Source organism: Sparus aurata, chromosome 16 (genome assembly GCF_900880675.1).
Source record: "Sparus aurata chromosome 16, fSpaAur1.1, whole genome shotgun sequence".
NCBI classification, from domain to species: Eukaryota; Metazoa; Chordata; class Actinopteri; order Spariformes; family Sparidae; genus Sparus; species Sparus aurata.
Window position 1 is genome coordinate 27710920 of NC_044202.1, and position 25540 is coordinate 27736459.

The window sequence follows — 25540 nt, forward strand, 5'->3', positions numbered from 1 at the left end:
AAAACCTCACCATCGTGATGATGGTGTGTTGTGAATATTGTGGCTTCTCACTGGACACGTTGCTGTGGCACTGTGTTTGTCACCTTGAAAAAGGAAGTTGTTGTAACTCATCTGTACATTGTCAACTCTTTCCCAAATTTGACATGTCCCTCCCATTTTTTTAAAATTGTATTTACTATTTTAATCCCGCAAGCAGAAATTCTTTTTTCCACTCACATTACACACAGGCGAGCAGGCACACACACAATGTATAGAGGAGATGAGTGAAGGGGCTGCCACATGTGCTACGGTGCCCAACGAGCAGTGTTAGGAGTCAGTGCCTTGCTCAAAGTCACCTCAGCAATGCCCATTCTCCAGCTACATTCCACATCACATGTTCCAGTGGGACTTGAACCGGAGACCTTCAAGTCCACAAGCCAAGTCCCTACGGACTGAGCTATTGCCACCCCTTATTGAAAATCCACATGCCCATTAGGAGGTTTAATCATTGCGCCACCTACTAGCAACAGGAAGTAAGCCTCGTCTGACTATCATTATTTAATTTACATGACATTTTCATGGTGCATTCTGTCCTTGACATGCTTGTAATTCGTCAACAACATATTTATGTGTGTGTGTGTGTGTGTGTGTGTGCAGTGATATATAGTGATGAATCGGCCAGAGCACCCTTGCACCTATGCCAGGGGTGCCAGCCAAGGAAAGCCGGCCAAACTGCGGATATGTTTTTAACTTTAACACTTCTTGACTTCATTTCACTTTGAAATTTTGTTTTTTAGCAGCTAGTCACTGTGATGGTTTATCTTTGAAAGCTGCATAGCACAAGGTGTACTTGTGGTGTATTGTATAGTTTGAGTTTGCTGACATCTGCTGGTGAAGAGTTCGGTGTAACTCTTCTTTGCAGATGGTGCCTGCAGTTTATCAATGGAATGAATACTCTAAAGAAATCATTTTACAGGCCTCTGGCAACACATTTTTTCTTTATTCAGAGTAAGATGTGTCAACATCCAGCATGACAAAAATTGTACAAAGTTCACAATTTATAAATGAAATATCACAGCAACTTGTGATCTCACACATTTATAGCAAAATTAAAATGTCAACAAATCCATGCTGTGTAGTACAAAAATAAATCAAACTTCGGTTCCACAGAGAGCACAATAGTTCATACAAAATCCTGTCATTGTAATGGTCACTGAAAACCAGTCTCAAAATGAATTGGCTCAAATAAAATAATAAACTCTGATGAATTCACAATAATTTATATGAAAAATCAGCTTTCTAAATATGTGACGACCTTTGTGTGATCCCTATAGATAGTCACAGATAACTCTATTTAGGTTTGTTATTTATGTACCAACATCAGATGAGCAGCCGGTTTGTGCTTTAAAATCCCTTTTCCCTTTTTACTGATAATGATAATTAATTCAAAAACTGGTACTAGCTATTACTCTACTGAAGCATTACTATATTGGCAAAAAGCTGCAGACACGATGCTGTGGAAAAGGCATATGCAGTCATGGATGATTGGTAGTAGAGTCCTGAAGTAGGACGGTAAAAGTACAATAGATGAGAATCAATCAGGTGAACAACAAGCACCTTTTGCATTAGCTCTCAAAAAGGCAAATTCTGAACATGATCGCTAACAACTAGAACAACAGAATGTAGGGGTGCATACAGTCAGGCACGCGGGCGTGACAGTGGATTGTATCACCCCTTGAAGGTCTTGTTCACCATTTCCTCTGCTTTTTTTAAAAACCTTGACTTGATTGACTATTTAATCCTTTGTACAGTGATTAGATATAAAGTGCTGCTGGGGGATAACGTTATCTTCCTAAAACATAGCAAAAATGAAAGAACACTTCTGTTTACACTTGATAAAAGCCTACAGTAAAACTGCTATGGTTATAATCAACCTTTCCTCTGATTTCAAGTCCCTGTTCTTCTCTCAGTGGTACTAAATCCACACCTACAGTGGCTCCAAGCAGTTGGTTGCTCCAATCATGTGCCAAAGAGGTCACCTGGAAAATTGCACACCGCCGTACGCAAGGATAATATCTTCAAGGACAAGTGCAAATAGTCTACTGGCACGTAAGTGGGGACAGTGACCCTGTAAGTCCCGCTGTCATACTCTATAAATACTCTTTACAAAACCCACTGAGACCCTCCTTTTAGGCTCTCGGGTACTGCTTTTAGTTTCTGTAAGAACATCAAAACATGGAAACGAAGGTGTCCCTGTGCAAAATCGTACAGAAAAAAGTGGAACTCAAACTTTCGCTTCTAAAACTCAATGTCCAGGTTCCCTCCTCTTTTTTAAAAACACTTTTTGTATTAAAAGATTTGTATAAAAATCAATATTTTACATAGGCTATATTAAAAAGATTCATGTTACCCCGCTATGCTTATAAACAAGAAATTGCATATACCCAACCTTTTTTTTCCTTTGCAGAGTGCGTCCCATACTTACTATGAACAAATTATTCACTTATTATATTGCTGAGACATTTCTTGATCCTCACAACACAAGTCTTGAAATTGAGCAGATTTGATACAAGAAAGGCTAGAATGCAGTCTCTATAGGTCATTGTCTTTACACATCATTTCTATTTGAGATTGGTTAAGGATGAGCACGTGAACATGCATGCACCGCACAGATGTCTTTCTCTAGGAATTACTTGGCTCTCCTAGATAATGGGATTTCCACCATCAGGTTTCCGTGTAATGATGTTTACAATATAACTGTTCATACATACATTCATACATACATCAGGTCAGTTTCCTCTCCGGATTCATTTACAGCACCAATTAAAAATGCCCCCACCTACAGCTACACATCTTTTTTTTTTCTCATCAAAACAAAACAGAAACATTTCTCAAGCAATAAAAAGAAGAAGGCGAAGACGAAGAAAAAAAAACATCTAAAATCATCAAGTCCATAATCATCCAGTGAAGAGAAAAATAAGTAGCTTCCTCTTTGCTAGTAGTTTTTTCATTTTTATTTCACTGTCCAGTTTTTTAATCTAAAATGCTTTGTTGTCAAGCAATAAAAAGAATTCACGTTCTGTTATCATTACCTTACTGTTCAGAAATATACACTAAAAATGTGCATACATGAGCAGCTAGAAACATTACATGACACTATGTCAGCTCATATGAAAACGTACAAAATGTGAATGTCCTCAAAAAGTATTTTGCCGGTTACTCATTAATGTTCTTCCTCAAAGCAAGGCCTGAAAAGAAAAGAACAAAATAAATAAATAATCTCAAGGTCTTTCTAAGCATAATACCTCTTTTTTTGAATGAACAAAATTTAGAATATATAACACTATCTTTTACTGCACTGAACCGTAGAGATAACACCATCACTGCCTTTTTGTATGTGGATTTAATACACCACCCACACCTGCTAGGGGTAAGAAAATCTCCCTTTGCTGAATGGTTACACTTGGATCCCTTGAACAGCTTGCTTGATGTTTTCCAACAAGGCTTTGTTTTCTGGGCTCTGGAACTGGTCTTGGTTTGTGTACATATCTGTTAGAGTGGTCACGTAGGCGTCAAAGTTCTGCTCGCTTATTGGCTCCTATGGGACCAAAAGACACAAGATGGAGGCAATCAGAGAAAAACAGAGGTGAGGGAGGATTTAAGAAGTCTGCAAATCTGCTCACAAACGTAAAGTTTCATGAATAAATATGCTACCATCACATTAATCATAAGTGTGAAGAAAACATGGGCACCTACTGTATGTGGATAATGGCAAGAAAAAAAATACATGAAGGACACTGTATGGAAGTAAAGAAAGGTCATAATGATTTCAATTTATTTATAACAATTTATAACAATTTATGAGCAGATAGTACCCACAGAATACTTTTTGTTGAAATATAAATAGCACTGAATATTAAGCATTACAGTATTTTACTTTTGAAAACAAATGGAGGCAAATACAGATGGAAAATGAATACATAATTTCTCTGTCTTGGTCACAGGACTTTGTAGACAGATAGTAGCGAGATCTGATTGATAAATTACTAAAAGAAATAGAGAAATGTAGTATTATTCTGTGCTTTGGAATTTCCTATTTGAATCTAAACATGTATATAAGTGGAAAAAGAAAATATTTTCAGTGTAATTATTGTTTTCATCTGTTAAAGTCTTGGCTGTTGATTTTTATTTTTTCCCCATTGTCAGGATCACTTTTAAAAGTGTTTCTTTGTAATACTCATTTTGGGCACAAGAGCACCACCACTGAAGTGCACCACTCACCACTCACAGGCCTAAAAGCATATGCTATTCCAGGTGAATTTGAATTTGCTCTAAACACATGGTAAAATTATTTTTATGTGAAAGACATGGCACTGATAATTGGATGATTATTTTGTTTTTCTCACTTGTCCCTCACGGCTTCCATACTAACAATATTGTCAAGAAGATCAATCCAAATACATACATTTAGTAGTATTTACATTTCAACATTATGTATTAAGTTTCACAATTAAGTATCAGTTGCCTTTCATATCCTTTTATATCCTTATGGCCTTTTGTTGCTTCCACATTATTGCCAACATTATAGAGGAAGAGAAATACAATATTTGAGTACAGAGCATGAACAAAGCAATTTAAATGATATAAAACATTGACTTGCTTGCTGGTGCATCTGTAAGCAGCTGCTATTCCTTAGAGGAGGTTCTTTGTGTGCCAGTGGTTTCTATGGAAAGAAAGGAGGGACACATTTTTGTTAGCTTAATTTGACTAAGTTGTAAAAGATACATATACACTTTAGGTGGCAGTATGTTATATAAAGCCACACACCTAAGATCGTAAATTGACTGGAAAAATAGAAGTTGGTTATAGATGAAGACATACAAGACATGAAGACACAGAGAGGCCCTGTTTAAACCTGGCATTTACATGCCTGGGTGATCAGATCACAAGTGGACAGCTCCGAATACCTTAATTCACACCTGGCAGTGGAATGCGTCCCCACATGGGTTTTGAGTAACCATGCATGATTGAATCTCACTTCTCTGCTCCATACGCAAATAAACAAAACATTGTTTGAGTTGTTGTTTTGAACCTGAATTTTATTAATTTACTGTCTGTCTGACCAAAAATGAGACTGGAAGAGTTTGGAGTTCCTACATATATCACAGAGAGATGAGGCAGAGCAGCCGGATATCGTCAGACAGCATGTTTCATGTGTACTCCATCAAGGAGAATCCATTTTGCCTGATGTTAGTCAATTCTTGCTGTTTCATATGTTAATATGATGCTGTTGGCACGTGATAACTACATACTTCAACTTATGCAGAGAACATCAGTGGAGTTGGCATCCCTTCTTATGCGGCCCACCTAAAAATGTGGTCCGAGCAATCCTATCTCAATGCCTCTTGGGTGCATTCACACCTGTACTTAACTGTACTACTAATTGTCCACTTGCACCCAAGATGCTTGCTAATGCCAGGTATAAAGAGGGCCACAGAGCCAGCCCATGGTGTCCGAATGGCAGAGGGTATCATTTATAAAATTCCAACTGCTTAAATTTATTGGATTCGAGTGTCACTGACTTTTTTTTTTTCTATCTGAACAATTGCTAAAATATAAAAGGAGGATATGATCATTAAAATGGCTTGCCACTAAGATGTGGATGCTCAACTGAAGAATAATCCTTTCTTTTGTCAATGAAAGTCAACGTATCCATTATGCAAGAGGATATCATGATGAATGGCATTGTGAAGGACGTATTACAGGATGAAATAGTGTGTGAAATGGAAATCTACAAGAGTTGAAAAAAAAATATGACAGCAAATAGAATAAGGAGTTTGAAGCACATGAATATCCAGTCAAATAACTGGTTTTTATTCCTCAACAAGTTCACAAAACACTTTACAATAAAACCTTAACTATCACACCTCTTTTAAAGCATAGATACAACCTCAATATATGCTGCATATATGTTTGATTAAGCTAAACATGTGATTGGAATTGCTACCACTGTAAAATGCCAAAAAAAAACCTCATTTCACAACTCCCCCTCACAATTTAGAAAGCCAAGCAATGTTCAACATTTTAGACTAAGCATGCACTGTACTGTGATGAAATACACAAATAAATGAATAAGCTTGCTATAGTGCTATGGTTTGCTATATTCTGGAACTTGCCAGCTAGCCGTTCCTGGTGGCCCTTACCATATGAGGGAGCTGGACATTAGCTAAACTGTTAATCAGTGACTGGCTGAGGTTGGCCAGCTCATGCAGGAGAGATTCATTTTGCTGTTCAATCACCTTGTTTTCCTCCTCTATGGACTTCAGGTTGGACTCCATTGTTGTAATCTGAGAGAACGAGGAGTGGATGAAAGGATGGTACAGTAGAGCTTTGTATTCACAGATACAACGATACACACCATGGTTGACTCAGTTATATATAAACACAGTTCAATTAATTTAGCAGACAGGATGTGACTTACCTGTGTTCTAAGTTTGATCATGTCTGCTTCCACTTGTGAATTTGATTCACTTAAATCTTTGATTTCTTCATCCAGCTGTTTGATGTCCTCTTCGTGCTCCAGTCCTACAAAGCAGGAGGCAGGATTAGTACTAACATGTAACTACAAAGCCTCAGTCATAAATTAGATTAACAGCCTGTTGGACTAGAGTAACTTAAAATTACATAGTATGACTCTCTCGCTAAGTAAGAATTCTGCTGGTCACTGTCTGCACCTCTACAATAGAACTGGGGCAGGTCATCTTAGTTGATTAAGACTCAGCAATCTCACAGACAAATTCCATTGTGATCCTTTCACATCCTTCTTTGAGAAATTGAGATACATTAAAGTCCAGGGTGAAGTGTTAGGAAAACAGATGCAGCACACAACTACAAGCTAGCTCAGATATTCCATGTCTGACTGTTGCCAAAAAGCTTCTAATTATTGACACCCTGCCCCTGAAAGGCAGTTTATACTCGGACAATGCCCACCACACACATACTCCCGATTGGTTTATTATCTGAAATTGGCATTCTGTTCCGCAAATCATTCCACATCTATGTTCTTGATTGGCTGTATTGTGTAGCTGAGTGGTAATTGTAGATACCGTTGCTGGCACGCTGCTGCTTTATTGTAAGCAATTCCACTCCCGAGAGCCTGGCTTTCCTCATGGCGGAGGTGGCACGTGGACAACCTGACAGACTAGAGGCAGCAAAAAGGAAAAGAAGCATTGTTTCTGTATATTACACACATACATTAACAATTATTCAACATGGTTTATAGACTGCTGAGTTTTATATGGGAAATATCCCATTTATGTCAATAGTGTATCCCATAGAATGGCCATGTACCAGTGCAGTTTGACTGAATTGTGTTGCTCTAACTGTCAACCACAATGCGCACACTCTGCTTTGCCCTCCTTTTCTGTCTCTCTCTCCCTGTATGTTTTTGCGCTACTGAATTTCTTTGTCAGCTGTTCTTTTTTAGAAAGTTGCCTGAAAAACCACTGTATAATAGGGGTGGGAATCTCTTGGCACCTCACGATTCGATTCAATTCCGATTCAGAGGTCGACGATTCGATTCTAAATCGATTCTCGATGCATCTCGATGCAGCAGGTTTTTTATGTACATTTCCATGCATGATTCAAAATAAATAAATAAATTAAATCTGAGTTTGCTAATCACTTTCTACTTTTTTCTCAAGCTTTCCTGTGTAAAGACTGGTCCAGACTGAGAGACATTAATCGTTCAGTTAAAATAGAAATCATAAAAGCAAAACTGGCATACAAGGACAAATTACAGAGAGACTTCAGTAACATGAACACCAGGCAGGCCTACCAGAAAGTGAGGACACTTACTGGTACTAGATCAAGGACCCGCACATCACCCACTGACCCCGTCTCCTTCACTGTGGAACTTAACAACTTCTTTGCCAGATTCGACAAGGCCGACCATTCTGCCGAGTGCGAGAGACTGTTAAGGGACCTCCCAGCGCTGGAGCATCCCTACTCCATCCCCTTCACTGAAAGGGATGTTTGCCATCAACTCAGGAGGTGCAAATCAGGCAAAGCCCCGGGACCAGACGGGATCGGTGGGAGACTCCTTAAAACCTGTGCCATGGAGCTAGCCTCCGTACTCTTCCCTCTCTTCTCTGAATCCATCCTGTCCCATATGCCAGTTCTGTGGAAGACCTCTATCATCATCCCAGTTCCCAAAAAACCCCGTCCCTCAGAACTGAATCACTACCGACCAGTAGCACTCACCTCCATAATCGCTAAGTGCCTGGAGAAACTGGTGCTGAATGCCATCCTCCCAGTCGTCAGCCCACAACTGGACCCACACCAGTTTGCATACAAGGAAAGGAGGGGGACGGAGGATGCTGTTGCATGCCTGCTCCATACCCTTCTTCAACACCTGGACACTCCCGGACACTTTGCCAGGGTGAATTTCATTAATTTCAGTTCTGCCTTTAACACCATCCAGCGACATCTGGTAATCAGCAAACTTCACAGTCTCCACATCCCACCTCCTCTCATCTACTTCATCTACAACTTTCTGAGTGACAGGCCTCAGGCTGTCAAACTGGGCCTTGCTACATCCCCTTTCATCATCATAAACACAGGTGCACCACAAGGCTGCGTTCTGAGTCCATTCTTATACACACTCTACACAAATGACTGTCTCAGCCCATCCCCCACAACCAAATACTTTAAAAACTCTGATGACACTGCCATATTGGCTCTTCTCTCGGACCAGGACTCATTCACAGCATACAAACACTCTGTTGCACATTTTTCCCAGTGGTGCAAGGACAATCATCTCCTTCTCAATGTCACCAAAACCAAAGAACTCATTTTCGACAACTGTAGGAAAACCACTCCTCATGAACCCATACACATTGACAATCAGCCAATGGAGATTGTGGACAGTTTCAGATACCTCGGGATCACACTGGACAATAAACTGAACTTCAACCAACACACTTCAGACATTATTAAGCGCTGCCAGCAGAGAACCCACATCATCCGTAAACTCAGATCATTGTCCATCAAACCACCCCTTCTGCTTCTTCTGTACCGCAGCATCATTGAATCCATTCTCCTGTACTGTGCAATCTGCTATTTCACCATGCTGCCCCTCAATAACAAAAACACATTTCTCAGAGTCACTCACACTTGCTCAAAAATAATTGGCCTTCCAACTCCAAGTTTGCCAGCCCTCATTAACACTGCCACCATCTGCAAATCGCTGCACATAGCCCATGACCCCCACCACCCATTACATCCATACTTTACCCTCCTCCCCTCTGGTCGAAGGTTCAACAACTGTCCTGCAGAACAACCCGCTTCTGCAAAAGCTTCATCCCCTCTGCCATTACAGCTCTAAACAGCAGGCGGTAGATGTCGTGGTCTTTTTTTTTTTGTTTATCTGTATATGTATGTATGTATTTTTATGGTGTTGCACGTGTGCTGGTGTCTTTGGAACAGAACTGTGAAAATGAATTTCCCCTCGCAGACAATAAATCCTGAATCTGAATCTGAATCTGGCACTTTCAAAGCAAAGTATTTGTAATGATCCATACTTAATTTACTTCCAATATATTTAATTAATAAAACAAATGAAAGAAATGTTGCAAGTCAACTGGAAGGTTACATTTGCTAGCAAACATCGAGCTTTGCAAAGAACCAAAAGGAAAAGAAAAGTGTTCCTGTAGCAGCATACATGTAGTACATTAATACAGCTGCAGCTGGTCGACGGTCGATACAGGTGTTTGTATCACAGGTTGATCTGGACGACTCACACTTTGCCACAGCTGACTGACCTCACGCTGAGTTCGGGCTGGATTTCAACATACTGTGCGGGCTGTATGACAGTGTACAGTTTTCACATCGACTTGGATTCAGCTTAATAACGATGTATGCGGCTGGGAACAATGGCTTTCAGTAACCATTTGAACGCACGGCGGAATGACAGAAATACCCGATAGTTAGTCACAGGTGTTGCAAGTTAACCTGGACGCTGCGCACTCAACGCCACAGCTAACAACTATCAACCAACAGCTAACAGCCAACAGCTAACAGCCAACAGCTGACAGCTTAACAGCCAACAGCGGTCTCCACGCTGCTCTCAAGCCGCTTGGCGTGAACAAATGCCTCAGACGTTCCACTCATGAGTTGTTTGTGAGTACAGACATTCACGACACATCCCATGTTTTTTGTTGTGTGCACGCTGTCAACTGTCTTGGCGCTGCACTTCTGCACTTCTGAGTTCCGCCTCTTGCGTCCGTCAACATTACGTTGTCAATTAACATGTAGAAAAGCGATTTTTGACATTTGTGAATCGATTCAGAATCATCCACGTCCGAATCGCGATTCATCCAAGAATCGATTATTTTTCCCACCCCTACTGTATAAGTAGGCCTGAATTTAATAGGAGAGGTTGCATCAAAATCAGTGCTTTTACAGGAGGCATGCACCATATTACCAGAGAACACCTCTCTCTCTGCCTCTTTGTCTCTCTGCAAAGCATGTGCAAATGTCAGTAGTTGGGAGGGGTAGAGCGAGGGCAGATTGTCTGAGCAGATGGCAACATTCTCTTTCACAGATAAAAAAGTAAGAAATGTTCAAACAGGTCGCCAAAATTCTTTGGGTGACCTGCCCAAGACAAGTCTATGTATGAGAGAAACTGATGTCAGTATTAAGCGAATAGGTCAAAATCTGTTTTCTTGCCAAGCATTAGAAAAGAAGATTGATACCACTTTCATGTTTGTATGGTTAATACTGTATGTAGCCACAGCCATGGGGGAAATGAGCTAGCCTGGCTCTATCCAAGGTAAGGAAAACCAGCTCTGAGTCTCTAAAGCCAACTGATGATCACATCATGTTTATTTGATCCCTACCAAACCCAGAGTGTAGCAGTGCATCAACTATTGTCATTATTCACTGCATGCCATCCTTTCATCTAAGTTTCAAGTCAGTGTAGAATGTTAAACTAAATCTGTTTTTACGACATTTTAAGTTTAGTGTATGGACCTGTTTTGTGCCTCATGTGCATGCAAAAAAGAAGCACATGAGGGGGATGGAATACACATTCCTGGTTTCCCACTATTTCACTGATCTACAGGACAGCTGGCACTAACATAAGCTGATATGCTGCAATGCCCCCCAAAAAGCAGGAAAACAGAGGACTGCTAGCAAGTCAACACTATTTGTAAATAATGCAGGATATATATGAGTTCTGCACTGAGCTTTTTGTATGAGGAAGAAAATGCATTCAACACATTTGTTAGACCTAAAAAATTCACCCTATGCTTTTTGTTGAGTCACACTGAATTAAACACGACTTTAGTTTTGTTTGACCCCAAAAGGACAGGGCACCTTAACACAAGTACTTTATTAGCAACAACACACAGCCAAATTTCCCACCTGCGATGTGTCAGGAAGCTGCCGCTGACATGACCCGAGCCATCACAGCCTGGTGTGGGGCAGGACATGCCCTCTGTCTTGCCGGACTTCCACGTGAACTGGATGCCATTTAGGTAGCCATCCTTTTGTCTCTTGGCTGCAATGGGGCATCCTGATGCACTTCTGTGGGATGCATACTTCCCTGTTACATGTCCCTGACCATCACAACCTGGGACTGGACACCTGGGGAGACAGAATCGAATATTCTTAGAAAAGACTCACTCAACAGCTTGATTCATTCTCACTGGTTAAGGAGGCATGGGCGAATGGATTAGTTAAGCAAATTTCTTTGACTTGTGACCTGAATTTATAAAGGGAAATATCTCAAACACCACCAAAAAAGACATTGTGGCAGACAGCAGTGCACACGATATCCACTGTATCTTTTCTTTTCTGTCAAAATACCACAAAGTTGAACTAAAGCTGGGTTGCTGTTATATGCAGATAGAACTGATACTTTCACAGATGTAGCAAGCTTTAGCCATAATCCATTTTATGAGGTGTGACATATGGAATATTTCACTGCCATAATGCATCTGGTTAGCACTAGTGTTGATGCACTGTCAGCATTCCAAAACTGTGATAAGGCTGCCACTGGGACAGCTTTAAATAAGATGATGGTATCTTTGTTCATATGATAGCAAAAGGTATAGAGGGGGAACAGACAGATGATATTCACTCAAACAGTATATACAGTTTTACTACTCAGAAGGCAAACAGAATGTAGTGTATACCAGAGAGCAGCTGCTAAGCCTCAGCAGGTAGATGTTTGATGGAAAACAGGATCATATCTCATATAATTTCAACATTTGAAGTGTAAATGAAGCAAATAAAGATGGTTGTTCAATGGGTAAAGGTGCAAGTTAAACATATGAACCTCTCTAATTATCTCTTAATATTTTGTTTTCTGTAAACTCACTACACAAGCGTAAGATATTTACCACATTCTTGCAGAAAAAGAGAAACATCAAATAAAATCAGGAGAAGAAAATTAAAAGAACCCAACCCTCCCACCCCCACAGATATGCACAGAGACATACACAAATACATACACACTCATACACACACTCACACATACGCACACAGACACACACACTCACACCTACACATACACTAGCTGTCACTACAGAGACATGGCTAGGCAGCGAGACCTGAGGCGCAGAGGAAGCTACCTTGGGGGGGGGGCCAACCACACTGGGAGAGATCCCAGTCCAAGGTTGCAGGGAGCGGCGCCACAGAGACCATCCCAACCCGGGCAGACAGGAGGCCCCGCACCAAGGTGCAGAGCCCTCTAGTCACCCGGGCCGGAACTGTACACGGGACAGCACCCTCCCCCCTCCCGGCCAGACCAGAGACAACTCAACAGGCCCCCCATGAGGAAACACTGGAGATTAAAAACTGACAGACTAAAACAGTAAAGGGTTAAAGTATGGAGGGTTAAAAACACGAGGGACTAAAACATAAAAGCATAGAGGCTAAAAACACGAGGGATTAAAACATAAAAGTATAAGAGCCGAAGACATGACAGGCTATAAAAAATAAAAGCATAAAGGCTAAAACACGGGAGAGATTAAAACAGTAAAAAAGGATAAATTGTGCTCTGATTAGCACAGCCTAAAATGAATTAAAAACAGTTAAGATTTCAGTTAAAAGCCTGGTTAAAAAGATGGGTCTTAAGCCTCTTTTTAAAAATATCAGCAGTCTCCGTGACCCTGAGGTTCTCCGGCAGGCTGCTCCACAGTCGGGGCCCATAACAACTGAAAGCCGCCTCCCCGTGCTTTTTTGAACTAACCTGTGGTATGGTTAACAGGCCGGTGCCGGAGGACCTCAGGGTCTGCGGCGGCTGATAAGGTAAAAGCAAATCAGATAAGTAAGAAGGCCCAAGACCATTAAGACACTTAAAAACTAGTAAAAGAACCTTAAAATCAGTCCTGAAACGCACGGGGAGCCAATGCAGCGACTTTAAAACTGGTGTAATATGCTCCCGCCCTCTGGTCCTTGTCAGCACTCGTGCAGCTGAGTTTTGTAATAATTGTTGTTTCGAAATGCTCTTTATGGGAAGGCCAGAGAGCAGGGCATTACAGTAGTCTAAACGACACGAGATAAAAGCATGCATCAGCACCTCTGTGCTGGCCTGAGAGAGAAACGGGCGGACTCTGGCTATATTCTTAAGATGGTAAAAACCTATCTTTGTTATATTTTTGATGTGTGGAATAAAACTGAGCTCAGAGTCAAAAATCACACCCAGATCTTTTACAGATTGTGATGGTTTAAAATCCTTTAACTCTGGTAAAAGTTTCTCTCTCTGGCCCTCAGGACCAATGAGTAGAACCTCTGTTTTGTCCTGGTTGAGCTGTAGGAAATTTGCTGCCATCCATGTCTTGATATCTAAAATGCAGTTAAAAAGGACATCAATAGGCCCTGTGTCATCAGGGGACACGGCGATGTACAGTTGCGTATCGTCAGCATAACTATGAAAGCTGATGTCGTGCCTCCTGATGACGTCCCCAAGGGGAAGCATGTAAGATTAAAAAGAGTTGGACCTAAAATTGACCCTTGGGGAACCCCCCCCCTTTTTTTCTGGGTTTCTGAGGAACATGTATCCATACTTACAAAGAAATGTCGATCTGTGAGGTAAGAGACGAACCAGTTAAGAACAGTACCAGAGAGGCCGACCAGGTTCTTCAGTCTATCACAAAGTCCTCGCAAAGGGCGTCAGTTGGTGTTTTGGAGGATCTATTAAAATTTTTGTTTGTTAAAAGGTCAATTGTGGAGAAGAGGAATTTTTGGTTGTTTTTATGTTTGTCAATTAGTTTTTGGAAATGGGAGATTCTTGACTGTTTGATTGCGTTAGGGTTAGGGTAAAATTTCATAGTGAACTGCTAATTTTGTTTTTCTCCATCTCCTCTCAGCACTCTGCTGTGGAAAATAGATAATCCACAGCAGAGGTGGATTTCATCGTTGAATGTAGAGATTCAGTTCCCGTCGGTCAGTTTGGCAGGAAGAATGGTTAGTTTGTTTTTTCGTTCAGTCGCGTTTCCGGCACAACGTCATTTAGCGGCGAATCATGTAATGCACAGTTCTCAAACGATCGTGCCAACAGCTAACATAAGACTGTAGTTCAAGGCAAACATAGCTACAACTTCATGATTATGGGTACTTTAAGACAACACAACAGTGGATAATGTGTATATTCACCTTGACATTAAATTGACATGTATTGAAGGTAAGCCAAGAGTGACTGACTTTCTTAAAAACAACTTTGACAAATTTGACAAGACCACAAAAACCTTAGTATAGTATAGGGCAAGTTTTAGGTAATAGCATGACTTCAGGCTTATTGATGTCAATTATAAAGCTAGATTGTTTTGAATGATTGGATAGTGATGATTGGATAGTGTCCATACTGCATGAACTTTATGGCATCTTTAACTGCTGCTTTCATCACCTAATGTTTTTTTTAATACTCTTTGTTGTTTGATGCAAATGTTGAATGTTTTCAAATTCTGCACACACAGTCATAGCTTTAATTTAATCCACTAATGCAATCACTTTCTTCTCTGTCAAGTCTGACCTCCGTTTCCAGCTGTTCTCAAGTGCTGTTGTTGCTGACGATGTGTTTAAGGTGCACTCATACTGCATCAGTTGATTTATTCTTAGAAAATCTGGTGCTTTGCTTTTCAACTATACATTCGAATTTCTTTTCTAAGTCTTTCTCGAGCATTTTTACTACTTAGAAAACGGGGTTAAATCTTATCAAGGCAGCAGGGAAAATGTTATGCCGGCAATGGATTTAAATGTATGCCTGTAAAATGAAATGATGATGTGATTTCTCTGGCCCATCCCCATGACTTAAAAAAACAGCAAAACACTTCCACCAATATCTTGAAATATATTGATACAATATGCAATCTAACAGAACTGCAGTGACTAGTAAATTAATCAATAAGTTGATCAACAGAACATTAATTTATTTGTATAATCAAATAATATTTTTTTGTCATTTCCTAATGTCAAATATTAACTGCTTCCAGCCACTGAAATGTGGGTTTTGATGATTTTATTTGTAATATATAATGGTGAACTGAATAAATTGGGACTATTAAAAACAATAACATTCTCTGATTTAAACATTCAATATCTTAACAGAACATGGATTTTCATGATCAATTCAAACATCAGAAGTGAAATTACCAACAAATGCTGAGTCAAATTTAACAAATTATTCAAATATAATTTACAAGACATAACACACACTCTTTATTTGAAAAAGACATACTAATTGCCACATTACCAGTAATGCCTCAGTCATACATCAAGTAATTATTCTTCAAAGCACAGTATGTTCCCTACTAATTCAAACAGTAGTTCAAATTGTGCATTCAATATATTGCATTTATTTTTATATCAATAGAGCACACTGACAGATATACCTGTGGCAAACTGTCCCGAGAATGCAGCAGAATGACAAGATCAAGAATAGCCAAAATGTGTTATTTGTGCTCTGCACCACCAGAGAAATCAATGCAGCTGCAGGATTGAGACCAGAGGAGCCCATTGTGGGATTTAGGTGGAGTCTAATCAATCTCTCTCTGCTTCTATCCTTCCCTCTTTGTCTTTCCTTACCTGTTTGTCTGCAAGAGCTCACCAGAGACAGCAGAATCTCCACTCTCTCAATTGTAACAACCCTGCTCTTCTGAAGTTTCTCCTGCACCCTCAGATTTGAGTTAAAACTCATACCAAATTTGTCTTGTCAGAGCGAATACCGGTTTATTAATTTTTGCATTAGTGCAAGTCAAATAGTGTTGTCCTGATCAGAAAACAAAACATGTCTCTTCTTTTCCCATTCCTAAAGCTTACTTGGACCATTTTAATAGTAAACTGGAACAGGAAATTCATATGTCATGTTTTATATTCTACATGGGAAATGTAAATTAAAAGGTGAACAGTGAGCAGTGCTAGTAGCAGGAGGAAGAATTTCAGTATCACAGTTTTAAAGGGAGACGGAAGACTGATGATCATTGTCTGTACTGTACCTGATAGGCTCCTGGTCCTCCTTGTTCTCTTTACTGTGGATGATCTTTATTCCACTTTTCCTGGCCCGTGGACACCCTGAGAGACTGCAGATAAATGACAAAATTGAAACGTGTGTGTGTGAGTGTGTGTGCACGTGCATGTGTGAACAATATGTGAGACTGACAAGAGGGACATTGAGAATAGGGCATTGAGTCATGTATGTGTGCTGTACCTTCTGTGTGAGGCGTAGTTGCCAGTGATATGTCCCGAACCATCGCACCCTGGTGTCGGGCACCTGGGGCAGAAAACACAAGAGGGGCTCAGGGTCTACAGCAACAGTGCATATGAAGTGTAGCCTAATTGTCACTATTTTTTTTTTTATCAGTCTATTTAATGACTGCATAAATGCATATTTATTCTTCTGATAAATATGCATTTTTGAGTATGGACTTCTTTGTGTTGTTGGGCTGAAATCATGTCATTCTGATATATAGCAGTGAGGCTGGAGGTTAAATGAATTTCTGCATGTATAGAATGTATTGCTGACACTTCAAGATTTCAATGTCCAATTTACTTTAAAAAACATAGATTTAGTCATTTGTGAGACCTCACAGTATTTGATTTGAGCCTGAGAGCCCCTGGCACTCAATGTATGTCCCACATTGTTTATAATTAATAGACTAAAAAGGAATAAGGCTGGTAAGATGGTACAGTATATTTTCTTACTGTCAACAAATCTCTTGATGCATACTTTCTGATTTCCCTACCCATTCTAAGGCACTCAGCCCCAAGCCCACGGTTGCTACTGACTTAAATCTAAATCTAATATAATCTAATATATATGTTCAGACCAAAATGGGTGGTGAGGAATGTATATAGTTTTATTAAAACAAGACAAAATCATTTCCTAAAACAGTTGGGCACTGTAGCAAACATTACTTAAATCTTTTGTATTTCTTTTAAGCTAAAGTATTTCTTGTGTACTATTTTCAGCAGTGGATTAATCCACATCTGGTGGGTGAAAGAGGTGAGGTTTGAGTTTTTGGGCCATCAGGGTGGTGCATATGTGAAAACAAACCAGTGTGTGTTCATGGTAGAAAAGGAACATGTCATCCAGTGCAACAGCGTGGATCATTGATGTGTTTTTAATAGTTTTTGTGCGACACTGGAGGTCTATGGCACATGAAAAGATGGCAGGTTTTCACACACACACACGCACACACACACACACACACACACACAGTGCTTGTTAGCTGGATCATTGTATTGCTAGTTGGTTCTAAGTCTTTTTATTTTTTGGCAATATGAAAAATATTAGAATATCAACAGACTGAACATAGTTTTCCTTAGAAAGCAGTGAGACTGCTCTTTGACTTCATAGTTAATATTTACTTCCTTATTTCTATTCATATTGTGCTTTATGTCGCAACTTTTTGCCATTATGTGCACTGTCAACCATCAGTAAGGTTGACATTACCCTAGGCAAGGAATAACCAAAACATACAAATCATACATATGCATATATTAGTGAGTCATCTCACGCCTTACTTGAGCTCTTGTGCGTTGTTGGCCAGCATACTTCGAATGCTTTTATCAGCTAAAGGACAACCTGAGAGACTGAAAAATATATCAGTGGAACATTAGTTGAACTAAGATGACAAGTCACCATAACCACTGTAACAAAAAATAATGACTCAGACCACACTTGTATACCTTAGACAGAAAAATACATGCACACATAAAATATCACAAGGAAATGCAAAAAGCCGTGGTGCAAGTGAAGGGAGTTGATTTAAATAAGTGAATCCTTTGAGTATTTGTATTCATAGGTAATAAAAGGGAAGTCTTGTTGGAAGTTGTTTTCAAAGATGACGACTTAGTCAGACTCCTGAGCTTGTTCAGTGGAAAACGTGCAGCCGGGACAGCCCCCACACTGATATCATTCAGGCCTTGCAGACTCACCTCACACTGCAGCAGTTATGCAATTATGCTTGAGTCTTCTGCCCTGAATAGTAAATGTTTAGTCTACATTGCACTGTGGAAATGGCCAGGAGGACTGACTAAAAACCATCTTATAAGGCTTATAAGGCCTATTGAGAAAATCGGTTTAGCATGTATCCAATTTCTTCATTATTTTAGTCTTTTCTCACTTCATGATATTCTTGTGTAGGATGTCATGTTGCCAATAGTCAAAGAGCCAACAAATAAGAGAGATGCATTCTGCTTACAGTTGTTTGACAGCATATTTGAGGTAAGCTGAAAACAATAAAGTGAAATAGACTTAGAATCCACCAGGATAAAAGGAAGTCACACCTTCGATGTGAAGCGAAATTGCTCGTCATGTGACCACTTCCATCACACCCCGGTGTGGGACATCTGCCACCGGAAAAATAGACAGATTTATAAGCCCAAAGAGAAGGAAAAGAAAATGTGAAAATGATAGAAAAAGGGGTTGTTTCTGTTTTTATTATTATTAAAATTGTTTTCATTGTTTCCAGTTTAGCTTCACTGTCTGTGATGTATATAGTGGTTGCTGAGATTGGCTACACTCGATAGAGCACAAAACTGATAGCTGGTGTTGTTTCTTACAAATATAAAGCATATCAGAAGAAGTCAACTGCAGCGGAGGCATCGGTAGAAGCTACCAGTTCTCAGAGAGAGAGAGAGAGAGAGAGAGAGAGAGAGAGAGAGAGAGAGAGAGAGAGAGAGAGAGAGAGAGAGAGAGAGAGAGAGAGGCCAAATCCCTGGAAGAGTCAGAGATCCCTGGTCTCACCCTCTCTGACACAGAAGTCAAATGTTTACTGTTTGCAGATGACCTAATACTGCTCGCTCCATCAAAGGAGGCTCTACAAAAGCAACTAGATCACCTGCAAAAGTTCTGTCAGACCTGGGCCCTGACTGTTAACCTGGAGAAGACAAAAGTCATGGTCTTCCAGAAACGACGCAAGAGTCAGAAACATCCCCACAGGTTCCACCTGGACTCTACGGACATAGAACACACACACAGCTACACATATCTAGGACTAAATATCACATCGACGGGAAATTTCAATCTGGCCATTAAGGATCTCAGAGAAAAAGACAGAAGAGCTTTCTGGACTATAAAAAAGTCTTCAAACATAGACATCCCTGTCAAAATCTGGATCAAAATATTTCAATTGATAATTGAACCAATCGTATTGTATGGTAGTGAAGTGTGGGGCCCTCTCATAAACCAAGACTTCCAAAAATGGGACAAACACCCAATCGAAAGCTTGCACACTGAGATCTGCAAAAACATCCTCCAAGTTCACAGGAACACCCCCAATAACGGATGCAGAGCTGAACTGGGCCAATTTCCCCTTTTAATTCGGATCCAAAAAAGAGCAATAAAGTTCTACCAACACCTCAGAGCCAGCGAGCCCAGCTCCTACCACTACAAAGCCCTACGATGCCAAGAGGAGAGCAAAGAAGGGAGTCCCCTCAGCCAGCTGGTCCACAGGCTGAGCTCCAACAGCACCGGGCACCAAGACCGCCCTCACACCATCCAGCCCCACCAAATTATAGCAAAAGAAAAAGACAATTACATCAGCTATTGGACATCCACAACCAAAACCCAAAGCAAACTCCAATGCTATTTGGCCCTAAACAGACAATACTCCATGGCAGATTATCTGAGCTCTGTAACTGACCCGAGACTGAGGAAAACGTTGACTATGTACAGACTCAGCGACCACAGCCGGGCCTTAGAGAGCGGCAGACACAGACAGACCTGGCTGTCCATAAAGGACCGGCTGTGTCGGTTCTGTCCACACAGACAGACCCGGCTGTCCAGAGAGGACCGGCTGTGTCGGTTCTGTCCACACAGACAGACCCGGCTGTCCAGAGAGGACCGGCTGTGTCGGTTCTGTCCACACAGACAGACCCGGCTGTCCAGAGAGGACCGGCTGTGTCGGCTCTGTCCACACAGACAGACCCGGCTGTCCAGAGAGGACCGGCTGTGTCGGCTCTGTCCACACAGACAGACCCGGCTGTCCAGAGAGGACCGGCTGTGTCGGCTCTGTCCACACAGACAGACCCGGCTGTCCAGAGAGGACCGGCTGTGTCGGCTCTGTCCACACAGACAGACCCGGCTGTCCAGAGAGGACCGGCTGTGTCGGCTCTGTCCACACAGACAGACCCGGCTGTCCAGAGAGGACCGGCTGTGTCGGCTCTGTCCACACAGACAGACCCGGCTGTCTTGAGAGGACCGGCTGTGTCGGTTCTGTCCACACAGACAGACCCGGCTGTCCAGAGAGGACCGGCTGTGTCGGCTCTGTCCACACAGACAGACCCGGATGTCCAGAGAGGACCGGCTGTGTCGGTTCTGTCCACACAGACAGACCCGGCTGTCCAGAGAGGACCGGCTGTGTCGGTTCTGTCCACACAGACAGACCCGGCTGTCCAGAGAGGACCGGCTGTGTCGGTTCTGTCCACACAGACAGACCCGGCTGTCCAGAGAGGACCGGCTGTGTCGGTTCTGTCCACACAGACAGACCCGGCTGTCCAGAGAGGACCGGCTGTGTCGGTTCTGTCCACACAGACAGGTGGAGACAGAGCAGCACTTCCTGTTGCACTGTGACACATACACAGATCTCAGAACCCAGATATACATTAAAATCACAGGTACAACCCCAGACTTCCCCAAACTATCGGACCAAGAAAAACTACAACATTTACTGGGAGAAAAAACTGGCACTGCTGTAGATGCAGCGAGATCTGTGAATGCTGCCACAGGAGAAGAGACGAGCTGCACAACAACACCTGACATGATTTCCTCCACATGAACCAGCTGATCCTGACTGGGTTCTTACCTGCATACTGATATTCTGTTTATTACTGTTGTTATTATTGCTATTATTGTTATTATTGTTATTATCATCATTATTATTGTTATCATTATTATTGTTAACATTTTTTTCTGTAATCCTGTACGCTTTGGCAATATTGTGAACCACAGTTATGCCAATAAAGCTTGTTGAAATTGAATTGAGAGAGAGAGAGAGAGAGGGAGAGAGAGAGAGAGAGAGAGAGAGAGAGAGTGGTAGGTCTCTGAGGGTAACTGGAGCAAAGACAGGGATGAAGACAAAAACAAGAAATGAGATGAGGGTGGAAAGCAGAGCATGACTTGGGAGAATCAAGTGGGGTCAGGTGGATGGGAGGAACACAGGGATGTCGGGAACAGAAGGAGGGCTCTTACGTTATCAGGTCCTTCTTACTCTCTTTGCACTGGACATACTTGGGCTTGGGGCTGGGAATGTTAACATCTGTGGTGTAGGAGCGGTCTTCCAGCAGGTCATGAAACGGATCGAGGTCGTCCTGTTGAGATTGGGTGGGAACAGAGTGAAGCGAGGAAGAAGAGACGAATGGGAGGGGGAAGACAGAAAGAGACATGGGAAAATAAAGATGAAGAGGGTTTTTTGTATCACACTCCATCATTATTTATTATTTATTTTTATTTATTATAGAGTCTTGTCAATTTAAATACGGTTGAACCTGTGTGACTATTGTGCATCACCTGTCAGTCTAACAGAGCTAGAAAATAGAATCCCATAGAGAAAATGATGAACCCAGTGCCAAATGAGCAGCATGTGCATCTGTGTGTGTGTGTGTGTGTTATGGGTATGCGCATGCTCACAGAGCATTCTTTCATGAATTTGAGGGAGACCAGAACATTCAGGGATTTGGCTAGCTCTATTCTGCAGCAGTCAGTCAGTAGATGGCACTGTGGTGTAGTGTCACAGTGCTGCTGGCTGTGTTATGTGGGGCTATGCTTTGTCTGCAGTGCATGCAGCCAGGGCATGACGGCTGTTGATGCAAATACACTTTCCTTTCTTCCATGCTGGCAGTGTACGTACAGTAATGCCCATAAAGAGACAGGTCCAGATACAGCCCAAATTATCCAGTGCTCAAGCTGTCTCAGAGTGTATGACGCTGGGTCAGCCAGCGAGCTTCTCCAATTAAGCGGAGCGCAGGCTGAGAGGCAGACAGGAAGGAGAGCGACACATGCATACATGCAGAGAAGCAGAGCAGAAAGTAGGCTAGGGACGGAACTTGCATATACACACAGACACACTCCCAGAGAGACGTGGGTACAAACGCACACACTCATGAAATTCACATCTCATGCGCACACCAACAGAGGCACATGTACTGTGCGTGCATGCGCCTGTACACACTGACAGGCACACCCAGCAGTGGTGCATTGATTTCCAGCAGTTCTTTGATGAGATGAGCTATTCCGATTCCCTCCCAAGGTGCTACTTTGCATAATTCATTTTGGAAGAGAGCGAAATGTAAAAACAGAAAGCCAGCACGCAGGTAGCATGAGACAAACAGAGCAGATACCTCTGGGCATGGTAACACTGACTTCAATTAACATGCAGATTCATTAGGTTTCCTTCAAAAATCTCTAATACTACTTTGTAATGATTCAACAAGTAACAGTGAGTCAGACACGGAGAAAAGAAACCTAGAAGACAATCAGATGACAATGTAAATATCTGACGTGGAGACACTGTGTTGAATCAATGGCTTGGAGGGCATCATTTGGGCAGAGACACATTGGAAGACAGTAAAAGTGATATATACTACTGTTTTTTATTTATTAGTTTTATAATTATATCATTATCGTCATCATCATCACAACTGTCTTTCATTTATTTGTAATCTCACTCTGCTATTCTTCTCTTCATCACTTGTCGTCATTTTCATCAAAATCATAACAACATCATGAACATCTTCAAGGAAACTGAATATGGGCTGCAGCATTCTAAGGCATAGAGCAGCATTTCAGGTTTAGACATCAAAAACTAAATGTTTGTATGAAAAACTCTTATGTGTTATTCTGCTTCATATAACACAATTTGATAAGTGAATAAACCTTTACAGCACCTTCCTTTATATTTGAAATAATGAATAATAAATGGTTATGTTTGCAAAGTGATGTACCCTCCCTCGTGAAAAAATGATAAATAATATCTAACTTATTGGGCAGCGACCAGACATTAGCGGTCAAGTAAGTTTTGTCATTTTCTCCTTTACCTCTTTCTCGTCCTCGTCTATGTGTTTGATCTTGGTGTAGTCGACAGGCAGGTCCCAGCAGTCAGCGGCATCCCCCATGCCATAGCAGCGGGAGCCGAGCAGGGCGGCTTGCCTCTGGGGGGACATGGGCTCCAGGGGGGTGAGCACTGAGTCCCCTCCACCGCCGCCGCCGCTGCATAGACGCTTGCTCATACTCAGGTCCAATGTACCATTCTCGTCAACATCTAGTCCAGGACTCTGGAAAGTGCGTGTGGATGTGGGTGTTGTGCATGCATGTGTGTATGTGGGGGCCAGTGGTAAGGACAGTATATGTTGAATAGATGGGTGTGTGCGTGGTGAATTGTGTGTTTTTTTAGTAAGGTGATGGATGGGTAAAAGGATGCACAGAACATAAGGAGGCAGGGAAGGAGAGAGGGATAAAAGGGAGAGAGAGTTTCTGATTAAATAGCAGTCAAACATATTCATATTCTAGGATCAGAGCTGGGCAAAACAGTAGCTGATTACACGGTGAATACTAAAGAAGTACATGAAAAATGCTTGGATTTTCTGGTCTTTCAGTGATGTGTTTCACTTGTGAACTTTTTAGATGTCTGGAAAGATGGATCAAGAACACCTGCAGTTCAAATACCTGAAAAAATGGTCCAATCCTTTTTCTTTTTTTTGTCTATCTAGGATGAAATATTACACTATAGCAGTCTACAGTAACAAAGTAGTTTAACACTCTAAGGAGGTCAAAAGAAGAGGAGGTCATCAGTGCTCAAGGACGAGTGCATCCCTCTGTGAACCCCTCCGTTTCTCCATCTCTCTCTGCCTCTCTCTTTTCTTCCATCCCGCTATGGTCTCGACTGTGTTCTGTGCAGGCAGAAGGGTGTGTGTGCGTGACTTTGTGCTGTGGGCTGTGTGAGACTAATGTGAGTGGACATCACAGGAGGGCAGAGGCTTAGGGTTAGGGGTGGGGTTGAGAGCAGAGATGAGCAGCAGTAGCTGGAACTAGACTGCCGCAAACCCAAAAGTAGAGGCAGAACTATACTGTGTTCTGGCACAAAGAGGACCACATCCAACAAGACTGACTGTTCACCAACACACTCACTTTGCCTTCTGAGTGTATGTTTCGATCTATGGCTCTGTGCACACTTAAATCTACAGCAGGCACATACTGAAAGAGACCCGCTGCCATGGATTATGTTTTGGTAGGCATGTGTTTGTGTCCTTGCTGTCATTAATATCCTTCTAACTGATTCCCTCTTTTCATCTCCCCTCTCTTCCTCATCCTCCTCACTCCCTTTCATAAGAAGGAAAGCCCGCTCTAATGCTGATTTCAGCTGACAGTGTCCCTAGGGGTGGATTCTCCTGGTGTCTGAAGCCGAAACCTCTGTGACGCACATTGACTCAAACATACAGGGTGATAGATTTGGGACTAGGCATGGCTACTGCAAGAACTGTGATCAAGGACTAAAAAATAGTAGAAGAAAGGGAAAAAACATCATAACTGCTTGGTTATTAGTCTGTGTAGAATCATATCTCACTCTGAAAAATGAAAAGTATGAAAAAAAGTTCGGAGTCATGCAAAACAAACACAGAGATGAGAGTGGTGCTACACACAAAGACGGTTCAGTGTAAGGCTGACACACTTGGTATTAAAATTCCCCTAAATATTAATTTGCATGTTTGGCTAGGAGCTTGAAAAAGAAAGAGGAGGCAGAAGATGTGCAGGAAACAAGAAGGGACAGTAAGAGCAACAATAACAGTCACTGTAAAATAAAGGTCAAGCAGCTGAGGAATAGATCCAATGGCACATGCCTCATCATGTGTTGTCATGACTCGTATTGTCCTTGTGAATCTGCTCAGTGGACCGCCCTCTTCTTGTCACTCATCGTATTATAAATTACTGTCCAATTAATCTGACCCACCCCTTTATATGGAATTAACAATTAATCAAGGGTGATGTGTGAGGATGCAGCCCACCTCCTTCATTAGAGACAATCCCCTCTCACTCTGCCCCCCAGTAACCCCTGACCTA

The 25540-nt window shown here is 41.6% G+C and overlaps 1 protein-coding gene across 13 annotated transcripts in view; it reads right to left on the minus strand.

Moving 5' to 3' along the window:
- Positions 1–947: 947 nt before the first annotated feature.
- myt1lb (myelin transcription factor 1-like, b) overlaps positions 948–25540 on the minus strand; it is a 117277-nt gene continuing 92684 nt past the window's right edge. For 8 of the 13 annotated variants that reach the window (XM_030443336.1, XM_030443330.1, XM_030443331.1 and 5 more), the window contains 11 exons: positions 23521–23811; positions 21677–21795; positions 18007–18075; positions 16691–16753; positions 16479–16562; positions 11404–11625; positions 7086–7180; positions 6461–6564; positions 6183–6326; positions 4640–4702; positions 948–3577 (listed from right to left, as the gene is read on the minus strand). In XM_030443336.1, coding sequence (XP_030299196.1) covers positions 3437–3577; positions 4640–4702; positions 6183–6326; positions 6461–6564; positions 7086–7180; positions 11404–11625; positions 16479–16562; positions 16691–16753; positions 18007–18075; positions 21677–21795; positions 23521–23811 — 1395 coding nt within the window. In that variant the 3' untranslated portion in view covers positions 948–3436. The remainder of the gene's footprint in view (positions 3578–4639; positions 4703–6182; positions 6327–6460; positions 6565–7085; positions 7181–11403; positions 11626–16478; positions 16563–16690; positions 16754–18006; positions 18076–21676; positions 21796–23520; positions 23812–25540) is intronic. The other 5 variants (XM_030443329.1, XM_030443334.1, XM_030443335.1 and 2 more) reach the window with 5 other exon arrangements.